General features: G+C 40.7%; 1 protein-coding gene across 1 annotated transcript; it reads right to left on the bottom strand.

Moving 5' to 3' along the window:
• Nucleotides 1-1,579: 1,579 nt before the first annotated feature.
• Nucleotides 1,580-15,160, bottom strand: LOC105936011 (SEC14-like protein 1; the record flags this gene model as incomplete). The annotated part of the gene is given in 12 exon segments (XM_036132183.1): nucleotides 1,580-1,714; nucleotides 2,321-2,492; nucleotides 2,602-2,672; nucleotides 2,765-2,853; nucleotides 4,216-4,405; nucleotides 6,074-6,183; nucleotides 7,737-7,929; nucleotides 8,040-8,168; nucleotides 8,539-8,670; nucleotides 8,769-8,918; nucleotides 14,601-14,685; nucleotides 14,962-15,160. Coding segments are annotated over 11 exon segments (1,434 nt in total), but the record flags the coding sequence as incomplete, so codon positions are not given.
• Nucleotides 15,161-19,040: the final 3,880 nt, after the last annotated feature.

Raw genomic sequence — 19,040 nt, 5'->3', positions numbered from 1 at the left:
GGACACGGTCCAAAAGTCATTACCTCTAATATATCACTACACATTGTAGAAGCAGTTTGCTAATCTGTAAAAGCCCAGGGCTGGGGGTTTATTATAGCTAAACAATGCAGGATAACTTGCTAATAATATTACAATAGGATCACTTTCTAGTTAGAAAGACCTGCCTGACGAAGTGGCCTGCTCACAGGCCAGACCCGTCACCCTCCGAAGGCTTTTAGCTCAGTATGAAGAGACAGAGGTGGCTTCAAACAGCTGAGTAGTTGAGGGGTTTTATCAACATGGGGTGAAAGAAATAGAACTTTTAGAAATAACATCTATTGCTCTTATTCAGTGGCTTTGACGTGTTTAGTGACAGATTTAGCATGTCTCAGACCCAAGGTTAGTAAAACGATCTACTAGCATTTAATTATAAGAATTTTACTTACAGGGCCTTGTGTAAGTAATCGTACAACTTTTACCTTTTCACATTCTCTGTTACAAACACACACTTCGATGTACGTTACTTTAGGCGATCAAACAAAACAAAGCATAGCATAACTGCGCTGGTCAGCGGTGATGAAAATGCAACGTTTTGGTCGCATCACCCTAAAGCCACGTGAAACATGGCGGTGGCAGCATCATGATGGGGAGCATGATACATTGCAATCCTGAAAGAAAACTTGCTTTTTATTTTATTTTAGATCAGCGCTTATTACACAGAGCATGTGTTAGAATGGCCTAGTCAAAGTCCAGATGTTAACTTTGATTCAGAATCTGTGGTACAAAGTGAATTTTGCCGTGGGTAGACCCCCACCAACTGGGTTTGAGCTATTTTGCAAAGAAGGGTTTACCTGACTCCGCCAGATAGATTTGCTCCGCATATCCATCTGGAAACCTTCCGTTGAAGTAACTTTGGGAAGGGGCGAAAATACTGGTTAGCTGATTGGCCTATGTTGGTGATAGACGGGCCAAATAAACCAATCAGATTCGTCGTCGCTCTGTTACGAGCGACGACGAAAACACAACCACAAGCCAAGCTACTCTTGCTGCTGCAGGTAAAGGCTCGTTAGCTCAGCAAAGAAATACTCTGTAATTCCGATAAAACTTGCTCGATAGCCACGCTAACGGCAGTTTCATCGGCTGAAGCCGCCATGTTCTTTAGACTGAACTGTCGCGCTTCTCGTTGCGTCACACCTCAACCCGCCTCAAAGCCAACGCTGATTGGACGTTCGTTTGGTGAACGGCTCCAAATTTTCTTTAACGGAGAGTAGCCAGACTGATCTGCGAGTGAAACCTTGAAAGCTCGCGAGATCAGGATGGTCTCACGAGGCTAAAGAAGGGTGGCAAATAAGTGAAACATGGTTTTATAAAGTATTGGCTTAAAATGAAGAAATAACTTCAGAATTATGAGGCACTTTGTGTTTGTTTACTGTTGAAAGTCTCAATAAAATACAATAAAGTTTAATGTGACAAAATGTAAACAAGTTAAAAGGGCCGTTATTAACTCCTTACTGACTAAAAGCTGCTGAAATCTCAAGTAATCATCAGGCTGAATGCAGGATACACCGTGAGCTCTGTTGATTTCAGAAGAGACATTTACCATGCAGTCCCCTCCCAGAAAGTCAGGGATAATCTCTCTGTCTATGTAGTCCACTAAGCCTCCAGGACCCTGGTAGTCCCTCCCGGCATACACCAGAAACTTCTTACGAGTGTTCTCATCAATCAGGGGGCTGACCTGGAAACGAGTAGACAACAGGTATTGGATATGCGAGAAGCAGCAGGGCCCCTTATTATGAACTCAGCAACAAAAGCAATCAATAAGCAATGAATTATTCATGCATGAGGAATGAAAGAGTTGGCAGGGTGATGGCGTTACTAGGCACCCACATCTGTATCATTGCACATTCCCTATATTCATTTATAATTTCATTATCTGTTCATCAATAACGGGAGGCATCATTTACACGGACCAGAACAAACGCTACAGCGTTAATTTATAATGAGGCTTTTCTGGTGTAATGCTGTATTCATAGTTATTACTTTTGTGTAGTGCTATTATTATCCCGTTGAACTGCATATTGATTTGGCAATGATCAAATAAAGGCACCGGTCCCTGCATATTCTGCAGCTATAATTATCTCCATTTGACAATATTTTATCCCTTTCTTCTTCCTCTCTTATGTCTCTTGCTTCGCTTCTATCTGCAGTGAAACGCTCAACTGTTCTGCCTCTCAACTCGCAAAAGTTCTGCATTTAACAGCTTCATACGCGCGCGCCGAGACCAGAACTACGTCGATGGGGGGGGGTCACATCGAAAGCAGGTCAAGACATTTCCTCTCACCAAGGTCCAGAGCACTGGAAACATCCTGGGTGCGCGCAGTATGAGCAGCCGGCCCAGAGTCTCGGGGTAGTTCGCCTCAACCGCCTCGATGATTCTCAGGAGGGCTTTAACTCCCGGCCTCCAGAGGTGACGCATGTTCAGACCCTCCAGATCCACCAGGCATGTCCAGCAACTGGATACACAGGCGGAAGTGAGCAACTTGATTCAGGCTAAAGAGCACCTAGCAGCTCATCAACAAATGGAACCAGAACATATTAATATAAAGGCGATCAATGGGACACCTGATGGGTCGACCGAAGAGTCTGGTGTTCTCCTCGCAGCGCTTCAGTCCCTCCTCATTAATGGAAAGGACCTGGGTCACAGTGAAGATACGTCGCTAAATCTTCTGTATGACTTTTAACATTTACATTTATTTTTTTTTTTTTAGATTTGTGTTCCTGTTACCTGTCTCAGCAGAACCTCCTCTCCCAAAGCTCGCACCAAGCCCTTTGTGTCCATCTGGCCGAGACGCAAAACATAAAGAGGGCGGCCGTCTAAACGACACATTTCAGACAGGTGAGTACTGGCCGCTCAGAAATACAATATCCACAGTCAAAAAACATGCATGTTAGGGTAAAAGATCTCTCTAGAAAGATGCGCTTAGGCATTAGTGTGTGATCAAGATTGTTTGTTGCATGTCCAGATAGACAGAGCACTGCATTGGATTTGCGCAATTCGCTTATACACTGAGCAACATTCGCTTTGTCTCCATATAATTGTCATGTGAATTTTGAGCTAACTTCTAGAATGTTGCAGAAAATAAAATGCGGATTAGGCATGTTTCCATCTGCTAGTTTGGAGCTAATAAACCAGGCTACGCAAAGCATAATTTCATCTGAAGTTGACGTTGTGCATGGTTGCAATGAACAGGAAGTAGAGGTTCCAAGCTAGCATGGACCACACATCTGGGAAAAACGATAGGTTATCAGGAATGGGTTTCTATCAGGCAAGTTGGAACTGTTGTTTCATGTTAATGAGTGTGGGTGATGTTACATACTGTATGGAGATGTAGAGAAAGAAACGTAATTCTATGTTCGTTATTGGAATATTTGGCAAAACAGCGACAGCGGAAATAGCTGATCTGTCATGTGAGGTAAATGTTCGCTATGTCCAGACCTTTTTCAGCAAATGTGTTTCCATCTCCCATGCTGCACATTATCTCTTTTTGGAAAAGCTAAAAACCACCTCAAGCGAGCGTAAAAAACTGTTTTTTGCGAAATTGAGGAAGTTGCATCATCCACCCGAGAATTTAGCTGTTTCCATCAACCTTTTCTAATGTGATACTTCAAAACGTGCACAAACAAGAAAAAATCGTTGACAAACACACGGCTAAAGAGTGGTAAAATTGTTAACACCGTCCATTTGGGGTTCAGGAGCAGATAGAGCAGACAATAACAAGCAACAGAAAACAAGAAAAAAATAAAGAAATTAGAATAGAGATGCATATACGGTAATGCCATGCAATATTTTCATAGAAGCATACAGAAAGATTGACGGATCTTGCGAAAAACACTGGTGACACAGATTTGCCCTGTACCCTACTACAGCCAATTGAAATGAACAGGATTGGTAAAACAAAGAAGAAGCCTGTCATAAGACCAAATATTTAATTAGGACCTCAGGAAGTGGTCTTAGTTAATAAATAAAACTCCAAAAGATGCCATTTAACTCCAGCTTAATTTCAGTAGATCTGTTTGGAGATGAAATTGTTTTCAGTCTTAATGATCCATGGCATCACAATTTACAGCAAAAAGAACTTAAAATACCAGTCTCAACAAATGAGATTGCACATTTAGCTAAATATGAACTCCTGACCCTTTGAGCCTCGTCATTCCATTAAGAACTCAGGTCCGTACCTCTGTCATGGTGGTGCCAGCCCCCGGTGTAGTAATCCTGAAGCAGCTGTGGGCGCTTCCATGTGTCCAACAGGAAATCCACCTGGTGCTGCTTCCTCCAGGTCAGAGAATGGCACAGAAACTCTCTGGCCTTGTCCATGTTGAAATCTCTGGCCTTGAGGAAGCGCAGCACATGCTGATCCTTCGGGATCTGTACACCAAAAGCAGAAGTCAAAACCAACGGCAACAGAGGACAAAAAGTAACAGATAAAAAAAACTGTGGTTAAAGTATACCTAAAAGCTATATTATATACTTACACAGATTAATAGCAGTGCATTGCTTGCTTAATGTTATCTACAGCATTGTTTGAAAACAGCAACACTTGTGTTTTATTATTTATTAACATGCCAAACTATGATTTCAAAGATAAATCGATTTGACCATTTATTGGCAAAATGACAAAATCCTCTCACTGGCCACTCCATTAGGTACACACTTTTTAATTGTTTGCTAACATAAAAAGCAACTCAGTCAGTCACATGCCAGCAACTCCATTTGTTTAGGCGTCAAGGCGTGGTGAGGACGATTTACTGGAGGGTAAACTGTATTTAAGAGCCTTCAGATAATTCTAGGAATCTAACATATTTGGGTTTTCCCTGAAGGTCTAGTCTAGACGCTTTGTTTAACACCTACAATGATCCTCATAGCTGAAAAGAGACTTGATTGGTCGCTCTAGTCTGTTTGTATCATGTGACCTGGTCTGTGTGCGAGGAGAGTTGTCTGTGTAGGCGGAGCTCAGCAGAGCAAAGCTGTATAACATCAATTAAATGACTAGCAAAGCGCAATGCTACGTTTCCAAACACATTTTTCTGTACGTTTTGAGAGTGAGCGATCTCTTGGAATCGCACTGAAAATGTGTTTGACCATGATCAAACTAGAGATAAAACAAACACAGCACACACACACAACGATGACGACAAGTTTTTTTTTTTTTTTTTTGTATGATTTTAAACATCAGGCTGTCCAGGAGATGGTTGGAACTAAATCCTGCCGGGGTGAAACATTTGCTGTTGTGAAGAAAAGGGGCAAATACAAGGCGTGAATTTTAAAGGAGAACCAAATGCAAAGTGTTTAACGGAGTGATGACCACGCAATGCTACGCTCCTGACTGACATCCGAACAGATACTTAAACTCAGTGAAGCTAGTCTTTCTCTGCTGATTAAAAAAAAGCTTTTCCTAAAGTTCACCTTGACAAAGAATTGGGATTGTGTTCATCAAACCTACGATCAGATTTGACCAAAAATTTATTTATTTAGATGCTTAATTTTCCAGTGAGGGGCAGAGAAGTGTGAAGCCTCTAAAACATCAACCACTCTGTTATATAGAAAAAACCCCGCAGTGATTGGAAGTTTATTACTTGACTGGCTTATTTCCTCTCTTTTATCCGTTTCCCTCTTCTCAGCCAAAAAGGCAAGCAACCATGTCAAAGAAAACAGCCACATAATAAAAAAAAAAGGAACAGACTCTGCAGAAAAAAGTTTGAATTAGGCAGCAAGATTTCAAAAACACAGAGGATGAATTAAAGAGAAAAAACATGGAAACTTTCCAACCTCAAAGGCTAGGGTACACAAAGAGACACTAAACCTTTTAAAATTAAGATGTCTCTGTAATATTCTAAGTGCCTTAAGACTCTGACAATCTTTCTGTAAAATTAAATCAAACGGTTCCAATAAAATCATATGAATCAAAACTGAACAGGAACATGAAAATGTGTTATGCTTAAACACAGAAACTACCAACCGAACCATTGTTGACTCTAGATTATAAGGGCAGCGCGTACACAACAGCACAAACCAATCTGCTCGTGTGTGCCTGACCTTGCCCTTGTGGGTTTCCTGGAGCCACTGGCGCAGTCGGATAAGGCAGCTTTCCTGCAGAGGCGTTAAATCACCAAGGTAACGTCTGATGTAGTCTGCGTCCAACTTGTCTGAAAGTCAAAACCCATTTACAATGCCGAGTTAGCACATGCTGCATGCGTCAAAGAGAAAATGTCAGGCACGCTTCATACTGTACATACTGTAGCTTGTGGGCAACGGTTTAGTTGTTTTTTTGTTGCCTCATTAAAATTCCTCATTTAACATTACAGTTTGCCTTTTAATGAATAGATGATCAATTTCAACACAAAGCTTCAGAATAGATTTATTTTCATTTATTCAAATGTAATATATTCCATTTAGAAGTTGCACATTTCTAATGTGTTGTGTTTTTCACGTCTAAATTTCATACTATATCACAGTCAGCCCCAAACAAAAGCACCAACGTCTACTGTGAATTTACTGGTGGTAGTTTGACAGTAGTATGGAGGTCTGGAAAGACATAAGGATGGAAGGAAGGATAAACTCAAAAAGTTAGATAAAATGGAGACAGACAGGGTGATTAACAAATGGATGGACAGACAGATCGACAAATGTGTGGATGAATGGAAAGACAAGAATGGAAGGAAGGATGGATGAATGGATGGATAAACTCAAACTGTTAGATAAAGATGGAGATGGATAGGGTGACGAACAAATGGATGGAAAGATTGAGGGACAAATGGGTGGAGAAATGGACAGATGTGTGGATGAGTGGTCGGACGAACTGACACATATGGATGTCTGGAAAGACATAAGGATGGATAGATGGAGAGCAAAGAAAGCTTGATGGAGAATTGGATAGATGGATTTTTGGATGGCTGGATGACTGCTGGCCAACAAAAGCAGACTAGCGAACGTAATAACCGGAAAGACGGCCGAACAGACTGAAAGCAGGAGACGAAATGGAGGGATGGTAGGGCTGGGCGATAAATCGATTTAATCGATTAATTCGAATTTGCAATTCTTTAAGATTTCATTTTTGGAAAATCTGGATTTTATTTTGCCAATACACTCATTGGGTTTCCATGAAGAGAACAGCATGTGATGCTGAATATATGTTTAGGCAAATGTATTGTCAAAATATTGTTAAGTGGAAACTTTTTTTTTTACCATAATACGAGGTATTTCATTTACTTATTTACTTTTTTTTTTAACTTAGTATGAAGTTCACAAGTGCAGTGAAGCCTGTTCTTAGCTCAATGTGTAATACCACTAGCAGCAAATGTTTTGTTATATTTTCATGGTTTATAATGGCACGGCTGCCATCTTGTTTTACAAGCATGTTTCACAGCTTGTTTTTAGTTACACTTTGAATTCAGGTCAACTCCCTGACGAAATACTTGACATAAAAGCAAGGTTTTTAAATAATTTCTTTAATTTCTTTTCATGAAACAAAAAGGAGGAAAAAAAATCGATTAATCGGATTTGGTATGATAAAATCGGAGATTTATTTTTTAATCCATATCGCCCAGCCCTAAGGGATGGAGCGACGGATAAATGGAAGAACGGAACCTGGAGAAGCCGATGGATGAATCTATATTTTTCCTGACCGTGCAGCAACTCTTGGGTTAACTTCTATCCACACACACACATACAGCGCCAATAAGTGATCCCAGTTACTGACCATCAGCAGGGCAGCCCATTAACTCTGTGGGTGGGGCCGAGTCTTTGCCAGGAAGCCCACCATCGGCGCCGCTCACAGGGACGGCTTTGTCAGCAGAGAGGAGGCCTCCTTCAACAGGAGGCGTCCAGCGAGGTATGTGGGTTACTCCTTCGTCCTCTAGCTCTCTGAGGTAGTACTCAATTATTTCTTTACCCTTTGAACAAGTGAAGGACACGCGAGCTCATTCGAGATTGAAAAACGTAATAATTGAGGCAAATAAAGGACGTCTAATAAAATATTCATAGACAAGTTTTATAAACCAACCTTTTTAATGCTGCTTGCGTACTGTTTCATGGCTATCTTCTCTGCTGTGCTCTCAAAGCCAAAGAAGGATTTCATATCCAGGCTAGCCGTTTGTTCAAAGCAGGTCCAGTCCTCATTCTCTGGATGTACCTGTGGAGAAATAGGATCACCCGACTCAGCTTTTACAGCCCGAGATCATATTTTCACAACACACACAGCTTTCTAATCCATACAAAGCAATCACAGTAAGTAAAAGACGTGCGTTCACAATTTAGATGACGAACAGTTCACTTTATGCAGGCAACCCAATCCCATTCCACGGAGACGGTCCCTGCTCTGGGATTGTGCCGATAAAGGTCAGAGTTGTTATTGGAACATAAAACAAAACTGTTTTTGCCATTAAAAAGACAATCCCTGCATTCCACCGAGCATGAATTACTGAAAAACCGTCACCGAAGACACTATAAAACGGCAGAACAACACAGAGATAAACCTGAACATGTCTTTCCCCCTTGCTTACCGTGTAGCTGCAGCATTCGCGAACGAACACTCGGCTGGAAAAGGTCTCGTTGTGGACCTCGATGTGAAGCGTCCTGTCTCTGCGGTTCAGCGTGTTCTTCTGCAGGAAGTACAGGTACTCCACGCCCGCTATCTACGTGCAGAACACACAGGAACGCAGCGTTGTTGGACAAACGGCGTGATTACACCCATTCGTGGCTTCTGCCCCGTTAAGGGACTCGTTAGACGTACTCGTTTGAGAAGCCGGGGGGCTTCGACGTCGATGGTGCAGCGCCTCTCGGTAACCACCACGGAGCCGTCTTCGCTTTCGCTTTGGTTGAGGACCTCGCTGTCCACGAACATGGGGATCAGCGGGCACCTCGGGAAACGCCTGGCATAAGCCTGAAACGTGACAAAACCGTTGTATTACTGCAGTCGGCGGCATTCCCTTTAGGCTACGACTTGCTTTGCAGCACAGCGTGGTAAAACCATGTGAACGTCAGGTGCTGACACAATTAACTGCAAGTAGCTTTAACAGTTTGTGCAAAAACAAAAAGCGCAATAAAACTTTATGTACAGTCAGTGCGCAGCATCAACCTGCAGCTGTGCCAGCCTTTACAAGCAACCGCTCCTTCCCACATTGCAGCCCGCGGCACATGACCATCTGCCCACGTCGATGGCGGCAGGGCTCACCTGTCCAAGTCGATGGAGTCACAGCAGAAACAGGATGTGATATAACAGCAGCTTCAGCTCCTCGTGACAAGGTTTTGACAGGTGACTGAGAGCAGAGAGGGGCCTAAAGCTTTATGAAGCAGACAGACTGCTTTCCTCTGTGTGTGTGTGTGTGTGTGTGTGTGTGTCTTAATAATGGATATCTCGCTGCTGTGAGGGGATTCTGAGCCCTCCTCCAGCCCCACATTCACACATCCGTTCTGCAATGCACACGGAAACTAAACAGCTTAGTTTCAACGAGACCATTGAAATGGAATGATTTCAGGAGAAAACAAGTGGAATATTATTTTGTTAATATCTATAATTGGCTGTTAAGGAATACTGGGTACACTGTCCAGAAAAAGAAAAGAAAAAAAAAGATTTTTGGACTACTTGTGCAAATTGAAACAGAAATATTTGCAAGAGCGTTCACGTACCATAAGCTTTTCCACCTTTGGTCATGTAGCAACCAGAATGTGATGCCTCCCCCCCCACCCTCACCCCAGCTTTTATTCCATTTACCGCGACAAGTCTGCAATCGTATGACTCAAGCAGCTTTGTGCCTCTCCAGACGAACATTTTTGCCCGTTGTCTACAAAATAGCTCCGGGTCAGTCAGCTTGGATGGAAATGGTTTGTAAAAAAAAAAGATTTCTTTTTCACGTTGCCACAGATTTTCAGTTGGATTTAGTTTAAGATTCAGACCGTGTTTTGATCTATGCCGATACATTGTACCTTTGGCTGCATGTTTCGGGTCCTGGTCCTGCTCCAAGGTGACCCTCTAACAGAGTCTCAAGTCTTTTTAAACGTCCAACTGATTTTCTTCCAGGACCCATCATCCAATTAACTCTGATTGGAAAAAAAAAAATAGGCCTTTTTGTTGGCCAACCGGTCCAATTTTGGTCTCATCTGAGCTGAGGGCCTTCTTCCACCTTTGCCTTGGTCAAGACAAAAAAAAATAGACTTCTGTGTTTTTCTTTTTTTTTTAAATCAACAGCAGCTTTCTTTTTGCCACTTTTCTCTGTAAAGGCCACATTGCATGACTAACCGCTGTCCTCTGTGCATATTATCCCATAGAGGCTGTGGATCTCTGCAGCTTCTCCAGCGTTATAAAGGGCTGCTGAGGTTAGGCACAAAGCCTACCAACCTGCAAACCTACCAACATGTAGGTTAGTAGGTTTGCAGTTGGACAATATGCTTCCCACTTTTGGACGACAGATTGAACAGTGCTCACTGAGATGATCCAAAGCTTGGGGTGTAAACTATGGAGCCGTTTGATCACCAATGTTCTCCAACGAAGGCCTTCACAGCAGAACGGCTTATTTGCCTCCATGTGCCGATCTACCAAACTCTGAAAGAAACCAGTTGTGCTGGATTTTAGTTTGGTGTATCAAAGTTAAGGGGAGGAGAGGGGCTTCAAACGTCATAGATTTCTATTTATTTTAGCAAGGCATTTAGCGGGTCAGAAAATGGATGGATGGATGGATGAAAGCTTTGTTTAAATTTTCCTTCCTTTTCACAATTGCTTTGCGTTGATCAGTCACATAATCCAGCTAAAATGTACCAGAAACGTTGATCCATGCTGATCATCCTGCCTGGATTACTGTAATGGACTCTATGTTGGAGCGCATCGGTCTTGGCTTTCTTGTCTACAGCAGGTACAAAACGCTGCTGCGCGTCTTTTAACAGGTACTCCAAAAACAGAGCATATTGCCCCTATTCTGGCCTCACTCCATTGGCTCCCTGTGCATTTTAGTGTTCATTTTAAAATTCTTAGTTTTGTTTGTAAGTGTTTGAATGACCTTGCCCCGCCGCAACCTCTCTGAGCTGCTTCATCCCTACTCGCCCTCTCGGACCCTCGGGCCAGCTGAACTGCGTCTCCTGGAGGTATCGAGGTCTAAGAGGAAGCTCAGAGGGGCGGGGCCTTTTCTATTGTTGGTCCTCAATTGTGGAATATCCTGCCCCTGCACATAAGAGAGGCTCCTTCATTGCCCATTTTTAAAACTCGTCTTAAACCCCACTATTATTCTTTGGCTTTTACCACTAGCGGGACTTAGTTTTCATTTTAAATTGGTTTTATTGTTTCTTTTAAGCGCTTTCATGCATTATCTTTTTTATTTTTTTTAATGGATGTGTTTTAGCTTGTAGCGATGTACAGCACTTTGTTTCAGCTGTTGGCTCTTTTGAAGCGCTTTATTAATAAAGATGGTATAGTATGGTAATGTTATTATTAGAGTTAATTGTGTTTGGCACCACGTCTGTCCCGTGTACACCGCATCTAACCACAAACGCATAAAAAGGCCATGAAACGGAAAACTTCTACGGTGCTCTAAGCTCTGCAGACCCCAAGGAACTTCGTTAAACAGAAAACAACTGTCTCCATTTTTCACTCCGTTATCCTTTGCACTCGCTGGCCAATAGTCTAATGAATTTAGCGGGGGACCAGAAAAGGTTTTATTCCTCAGGTGTTACTGATTTAATCCAATTCCACAAGTGCCAACCTTTTTGTGCAAACCTTTGTAGAAGTGGGGGAGAAAAAAAAGCCAAGATAGCCCGATTCCTTTTTTTTTTTGTTGTAAAAGGCCCGGGAGAGTCATAAAGAGGTGTCACGAAAAGGACAAGCAGGATGTCACTGGGTGCACATTCAGTAATATCCAGGACACTGATTAGGCCTGTTAGCAGGAGTAATAACTGTCGCAGGCAGGATTAGCCAGAGGCTAATGAGAAAGCTCAGAGATAAATGGGAGCGGTGGACTGTGGTAGACAGGATTCTCTCTTTTGTCAGCCGTCTCCTCGCAGGAGCCGTTATTAGTTTTCCAAAGAGCTTCTATCGAGACTATTCTCCATTACCTGACACGCTAAGGATTTTAGAGCAGTGACCTCTTTCAAAAAAAAAGGCATCAAAAATCATATTTTCAAGAATGCTAAATATAATATTTTTTTTTTTTTTTTTAGGTTTGAATAACATGAAAGTCATGTAACAGCTGCAGAGCAAATTGTTGCTGCAGCAACACTGGCTTTGCTCCAAACTGTGGATATTGCATAAGCTTTCAGCTTAATATATAACTTTGAAGAAACACAACGCAACAGAAAGAGCAGGCTGTAAAAGAGAGTGATGTACAAAATCGCCCCTCTTGGAAATCCACATTTATGTTACGCGTGTCCTAGACTTGTTTTGTGAAACAAAAAGGTGGAAAGAAAAGCAAGCTTACCCTTGAGGAATAGAGGTTGGCAAATTGGTAAACACGTGGCTGTTTTAAGTGCGGCCCATTATGAGGTCCTTGTAACACAATACCTTAAGTAGAAATACTACATTTTTAAAGTATTCACACACAAAATATATAGATTTTATTGTGTAAATGATGTAGCGTTGGGCAATAATTCGATAAATTTCAAATGTACTCATTTTCAAGATTTAATTTGTGTAAAATCTGGATTTTATTTTTCCAATGCACTCACTGGGCTTCCATGAAGAGAACAGCATGCAATGCTGAATATATGTTTAGGAAAATATACAGTCCAAATAATGTAACAAGGAAACGTTTAATCATAAGACGAGGCACTTTAACTTAAAACAAATATAAGTAAATGACTAAATTGGTTTGAAATTACATAAGCGAAGCCTGTTCTTAGCTTTTGGTATATTTTCTGGTTTACAATGGCAGTGGCCGCCATCTTGTTTTACAAGCATGCTTCACAGCTTGTATTTCGTTGCACTTTGAATTCAGGTCAACTACCAGACAAGATGATTGCAAATAAAAGCTAATTTTCAAAATAATTTCTTAGATTTTTTTGTGTGAAACAAAACAAACAAATGAATTGATTAACCAGATTTGATATAATAAAATCAGAGATTTTATTTTTAAGTCATATCGCCCAGCTCTAAAATGATGCATCGTGGGAAATTTTAATCTAAAACGACTGAAATTCATGAAAACGAGAAGTGTAGTCATGTGAAGGTGCATTTTTTTTATACCAACTATTTAGTTGAACAGGTTAAAGAGTCAAAGTAATAATTTTATGCCCTACTTTTCTACATAGTACAGTCACCTAAACTATTTAAAAATATGTCCCCAATCGTAGAAATGATCGCCTCCCCCCACTGTGCATTTAATACTAATTCCTATGATATGGATGATCTAATGGGAATATTAGTGGAATTGTGATTCTTGATGGCTGTTTGAAGTCAAATTGTGTTTAAGTTCAAGTAAAAAGCAATTATATTTGCTGGTTAATTACTCAAGAGTAACCTTAATAAAATTGAAAGAGTTTGCTTTTAGTATATAAATCTCATCTGTACATTTTTTCACAACTGGGAATAATTGTTGACAGCAGATTTTGTCTTTCCAGTTTTTAAGAACAAAGTGAACTGATCTTTCAGCACGTGGTCACTCTATGCCCATAGAGCTAGAGAAAAGGGCCATCATCCAGAACTTTCTTTGGCCTCCCATTAAAAGTACTTTAAACCATCAAACAGCTTTGAAGCTATAACCCCGTAAAATCTTGCTCACCTCGATACCATGACAGCAGTTTTTCTTTTTATTTACTCTAAGAATGGTCCATTTTGCTGTAACTGCTAATCTAATCTAAATCTATGTAACAGACCTCGAATAAGTTATTTGTATTTTATTTACAGCTGAATTTGCTTCTCTTGTAAGTGATGGAAAAGCTCAGCGCCCTTCTTTCGGCCAGCTGATCAGCTGACCTGCAGCAACAAGTCGGGAAGGGCACCACGCACTGTGTGTGCCACTATGCTACATACAGCAGGATAAAAACTCCGGTCACTCCTGCATTTTCTCTCCTTACACCCATTTGGTTTTTAAACCAAAAAGAAAAAGCATGATGACCTTTTTTTTTTTTGTGGTTTTGAAAATTTTACTTTTCAGAACTCAAGCACACTGTGATATCTGTAACCAGCCGATCCACACCTGAAAGCATTTTTTATTATTATTATCATTATTCCATTACTTCTTAATATTAAAACTGAATCTCATGACATAATCAGAAGAGGAATGACCTGAGCAAGTCTCTTATGACCTTTGCTATCTGAGTCTTACATCACCTACGCTCTGTGATTAGGAAACAGAAAGTCCAGTTTAAAAGGTACATTCTGTAACCAGGATCTCACTTCAGAGTTGCAGAACGACTTGGAAAACAAGAAGCTTATCCACTCGTGAAGCTACACATGTCATCAGGGAGTTGTTGCGTGCTATAATGTATTACTAAGGTTTGCAAATTAACTCTACGCACTCACTCATCTCCCAGCATTTACTTAATGGCCAGGACTGCTGTCCCTGAAGGCAGCACTGACTTGCAGACATATGTAACTGTGCGGTGGTCTCGAAAACACAGTCCCAGAAGAGCAAATACTCACCGCCATTATTAACTCGAACGGCTGCTTGTAGACCCGAACAGGGGACTGGTACTGCTGCACCATGGCTGAAGCGCCGCGGTCTCTGCTGAGTGACAGCCACACAACACAGTTTAGGAAAAGATGGCAGCCAGTAGGAGAAGCCGTGTTAAAAGTTAACGTCAACAAAAAAAAAATAGAGCTAAGCAGTACATTAAGGAGATAAAGAAAAAGCCACGGCGACTACAGGGCGATCATTGTCACGGTATGTAAAAGTGAAATGGTACAATTTGTTCTCGTATCTAAGAAAGAAAAAAAAAAAAAAGCCAAACTCTCCGTGTTAGTTCACGCTTAACGGGACTTCTTAGTGCAGAAAACAACAAACCTGAAAAACGCGAAACTTGAATGTCACTCGGAAAACGCCGATGTCTCAGTGAAGTTGTCCGGTCATCAGCCCATCCAACCGGACACGGAAAAAGTCCCGCATAACGTTTGTTAAAGTGAGGTTAACGAGGAAAAACACCACAGGTTGCACAGCTAACTGGAACAAAAAAAAAAAAAACAGCCCTTGTGTCGTCAGCAGTTCGATCGTCATGGAGACTGGACTGTTAACTCCGCCCCCTTCAGACAAACCGGAAGCGTGTTTTAAACATTCAGCTTGCCGATGTAGCATTTTTTTTTTTATTCCCATGAGCGAATAAAACAACACGTTATAATTCAGTTAATGAGTAAGGATAAATTATGAAAAACGACAAGAAGTCTGGACACGTAAAAGTTAATAAAAGGGATAAATAATATACTCCAGTTAACTGCAACTATTTTATTGTTTATACTCAGACATTTTTCTGCTTCATTACAGGTAGGAAAATATACACTGACAGGGAATTGAAGATGAACTTTTAATCTCACTCTTTTTGTAGCACTACCATGATCAGGCATAATTATGACAGGGTTAACCATAACCCTTTTAAGGGATGGTAAAAGACGGCAAGTAAACAATTTGTCCTCAAAGTTGAAATGCTAGAAGCAGGAACTGTAACCAAGTTTAAGGATTTAAGACATTGAGATCAGACCATCTCTGAAACTGCTGCTCTGTCCCTGGTCTGGTTGGTTTCTTTCAAAAGTGGTCGGCACTGTACAGCACGCACTGTACAGTGTCAGTATGCAATTTGTTGTGTATGGGGTTGCCACAGACCAGTTAAAGGGCTGATGACACCATTTTAACTTCATGCAGTTTTGCCACACAATACTACAACAAGTCAAAATATGGGATTCTGTGTGGTTATAAGTCAAAAACCTTCATTGTCAGGCAAATATGCGGCAGCAGATAGGGAAACCCCCTCCCCCATGTTGTGACAACAGGACAATGAGCTGGACAGCAAGGGTGGACACGTAAGCATGGCCACAACAGCAGCAGTGGAAATCACACGGCAGGGCAACGCAGTTTGGGATGCTGTTAGATATTACAACAAAATTGCTTCATTAATGTAATTTATGGGAATTTAATTAAACCAAATTTCCAAATAAATGTACATCATCGTATTTATAACACAATTAAAGTAGCTACCCAGTAGATATTGAAGCCCTCCTTGACCTCCCACAAGAGGTCACATTTGATTAACATTTAGGTTGCTGATGAGAATAATAAAATCAAACTACCAAACTTTGTCTTAAAATGTTTAGGATGATTTAAGCACAATTATTTTATTAATGTAGTCAGCGTATTCTGTGCGTAATCATCATGTCAACAGAGGAGGATAGCTGCTGTCAGCAGCTGGACAAGATAATGCAGACCCTCCAGTGCTGTGTGCATCACTGGTCATCACAACTTTCCCGTGTTGTGTCTAAATGAAGATGTGTTGGATGTGGCCTACCTCACCTACAAACACTATCATGGATCATGGGAACAACTGGCAGAGACATATAGCTTACAGACCGTTCAACAGATGGTGCCACTACCTTGGTGAGAGTCAGAGTACCAATACCTACCTGCCTCGTTCACAGGCTCAGAAGGAGATTTTCCCAACAAAAAGGAACAAATGTTTGTTCTATCGTGACGAACAACTTTCATGTTCTTTTTATTCTTGATCTAGTTGTGCCAATAAGTTAGACATTATGAAGTAGAAGATTTAGTTTTATATCAACTGATCTGACTGATTTGTCATATGTCAACTAACATGTGATGGTGTAATCTAACATGTGATCATCTTGTTTCACAGTGCAGTGGTGACCTTCTCTGCTCAGCAGTTTCAAGCTCCTCAGCTTCATCAAACAACTCGTTTTCACGTAGCGACCGGATGATCATTTGCATAAACTGAATGACAATGTGTCTTAAAAAAGGGAAAGAAAAACATTTGTAGATGGCAACAGTGTACACAAATATAAACATCTGCCTCCTATATTTCAAAGGAAAAAATACCCTTGTGGTTAGCATTTAACTATAGCTTTTCAGTCTTATTACTCAGTGAAATAATAATCTGGATAATAATAATCCATATCAGTGTGTTTACCTGCATCCCATTAAAAGAGAAAGAGTACGTCTTGGGCGCAAAGGTGTTTAGCTCACTATGAGAAGACTTAAATGTTGGAGTGAACAAAGCTTGGGATTTGCTCCAACAATCCTGCTAAGCCCTCTTCCCCTATGTGGAAACTACACCCAGCTTCTTTACTCTGAAGAATTAATACCATTAAATCAATTGAATATAGTGAAATTTCAATAGTAATATGTATAAAATGAATAGACTTTGAATAAAACCAGAGATGATATAATACATAATATGAAAGAATATAAAATTTAAAATATATTCTGTGGTCAACAACCCTGTGGTCAACAACCCTGTGGTCAACAACCCTGGAGGTCGGTCTCACCCTTCCGCCACTTTCACCTTCTTCCTCAGTCGCTAAGCGGTGCTACAGTCCTCTAAAATTTCCCCAAATTACAGTTTTTTTTTAAAATAAAACGATTTTGTGCAGGCACACTTGTAAATATTAAATATGTAGATCATCTAGGACAGCTTTTTGGTTTACAAAACATGGCATAAAAGGTCAATATTGTGTCATCAGCACTTTAAAGTGCTTATTTGACCATTCCCTCTAGTGCCAAAAGGGCAACCACTGGCCACTATTGTTTACCTTCAGAGTGTATAAATTATTTGCCTTTCACTGAAGATTTCGTTGGAGACGAACAGGAGTTTATCAGAGTGGGGATTTAGCTCTAGTTCAAATATGGGTGCCCCCAACTACATTGAAACATCTCAATAACTTCCTGATGGAGGGAGCGGTGGCCTAGCACCATCAGCAACAGACTTTATTAGGATGATCTGAAGTCGTCTAGAAGGCCCCGTGCTCACTGCCTTGCACTGTTGACATACACTTGCATTCGTCAGAGAACACCAGAATTGGCAAATTCAGCACTGGTGCCCTGTTTTGTTTTTTTTATACATTTGAGAGCAAGTTCACTCTGAGCTCATGGGACGGACATTGAAGGGTCTGGACAAGCTGTGGTGAAAGTTATGCTGCCTGCAACATTGTTCAGCATAACAGTTTGGTGGTGAGTCAGTGTTGGTCTGGGGAGGCACATCCGTGGTAAGGTTAGGGTTATCAGCATAGATATCTGGTATTGATTTTTTGTTTTTCCAATTTAGATCTTATGTGTATTCAAAGTGTCCCTTTATTTTTTTTTGGATCAGTGTATATGGTAGGCCTATCTAATGCTCCTTATTCAGATCCTTGTTTTTATACACTGGCAAAGTCAGTAATTAGCTTGTAAAGGCACACTTCACTTGACATTTTGAAGTTAAATCCAAGAAAGTTCTTCCTGTGCAGTCTAATTTGTTTTCCAAGGTAATTTATTTCAGTCATGCCCACCATTGTTTTTATCTGTATGTGTTTCTGGGAATCCACCTCAGCATCACATGATATGGTGCTTTCTCCCTGAAGCCTCCAAACATCTGGCAAACGTTTCTGAAATGACATCTTCTGAAAAATGACCAAGCTCGGTATTTTTCTGTAGATGCAAATTTATACAGTGACTTTGGTGGACACCTAACTGGTATTTATGGTTGTATATGTCTTTTGCAGCAGATTTAATTGACTTCCAAATGTAGGATTTTCACTATCATGGTAATGACTGACTCATGATAGTAGAATTTAGTATGAGATCATATGATTTTATTTAGTAAATAAAAAATGTGAGACATAGTTTTCTTACCTGCAGCTTTTAACAAAAGCTGTTCCTTCGATATTTATAATTTCATAAAAAATTCTCTTCCTAAATGAACATTGTGGATGCAGACACATCTTGGGAGTAAGACATAGAAAAAGAGGAAATTTGAAATGTAGAACTTATAAAAGATTTATACATTGTGATGGTTGAGAACAAAACTATAGCATACACTCAAAAATGATTGATTAGTAAAGTAGGCTAATTGCGATGTTATTAACTGTTTTGTTTAAAAACTGTTT

The sequence above is a fragment of the Fundulus heteroclitus genome, unplaced genomic scaffold (assembly GCF_011125445.2).
Source record: "Fundulus heteroclitus isolate FHET01 unplaced genomic scaffold, MU-UCD_Fhet_4.1 scaffold_48, whole genome shotgun sequence".
Taxonomy (NCBI): Eukaryota; Metazoa; Chordata; class Actinopteri; order Cyprinodontiformes; family Fundulidae; genus Fundulus; species Fundulus heteroclitus.
Note: the sequence above shows the minus strand (reverse complement) of the source record. Positions and strands in the feature narration are given on the sequence as shown.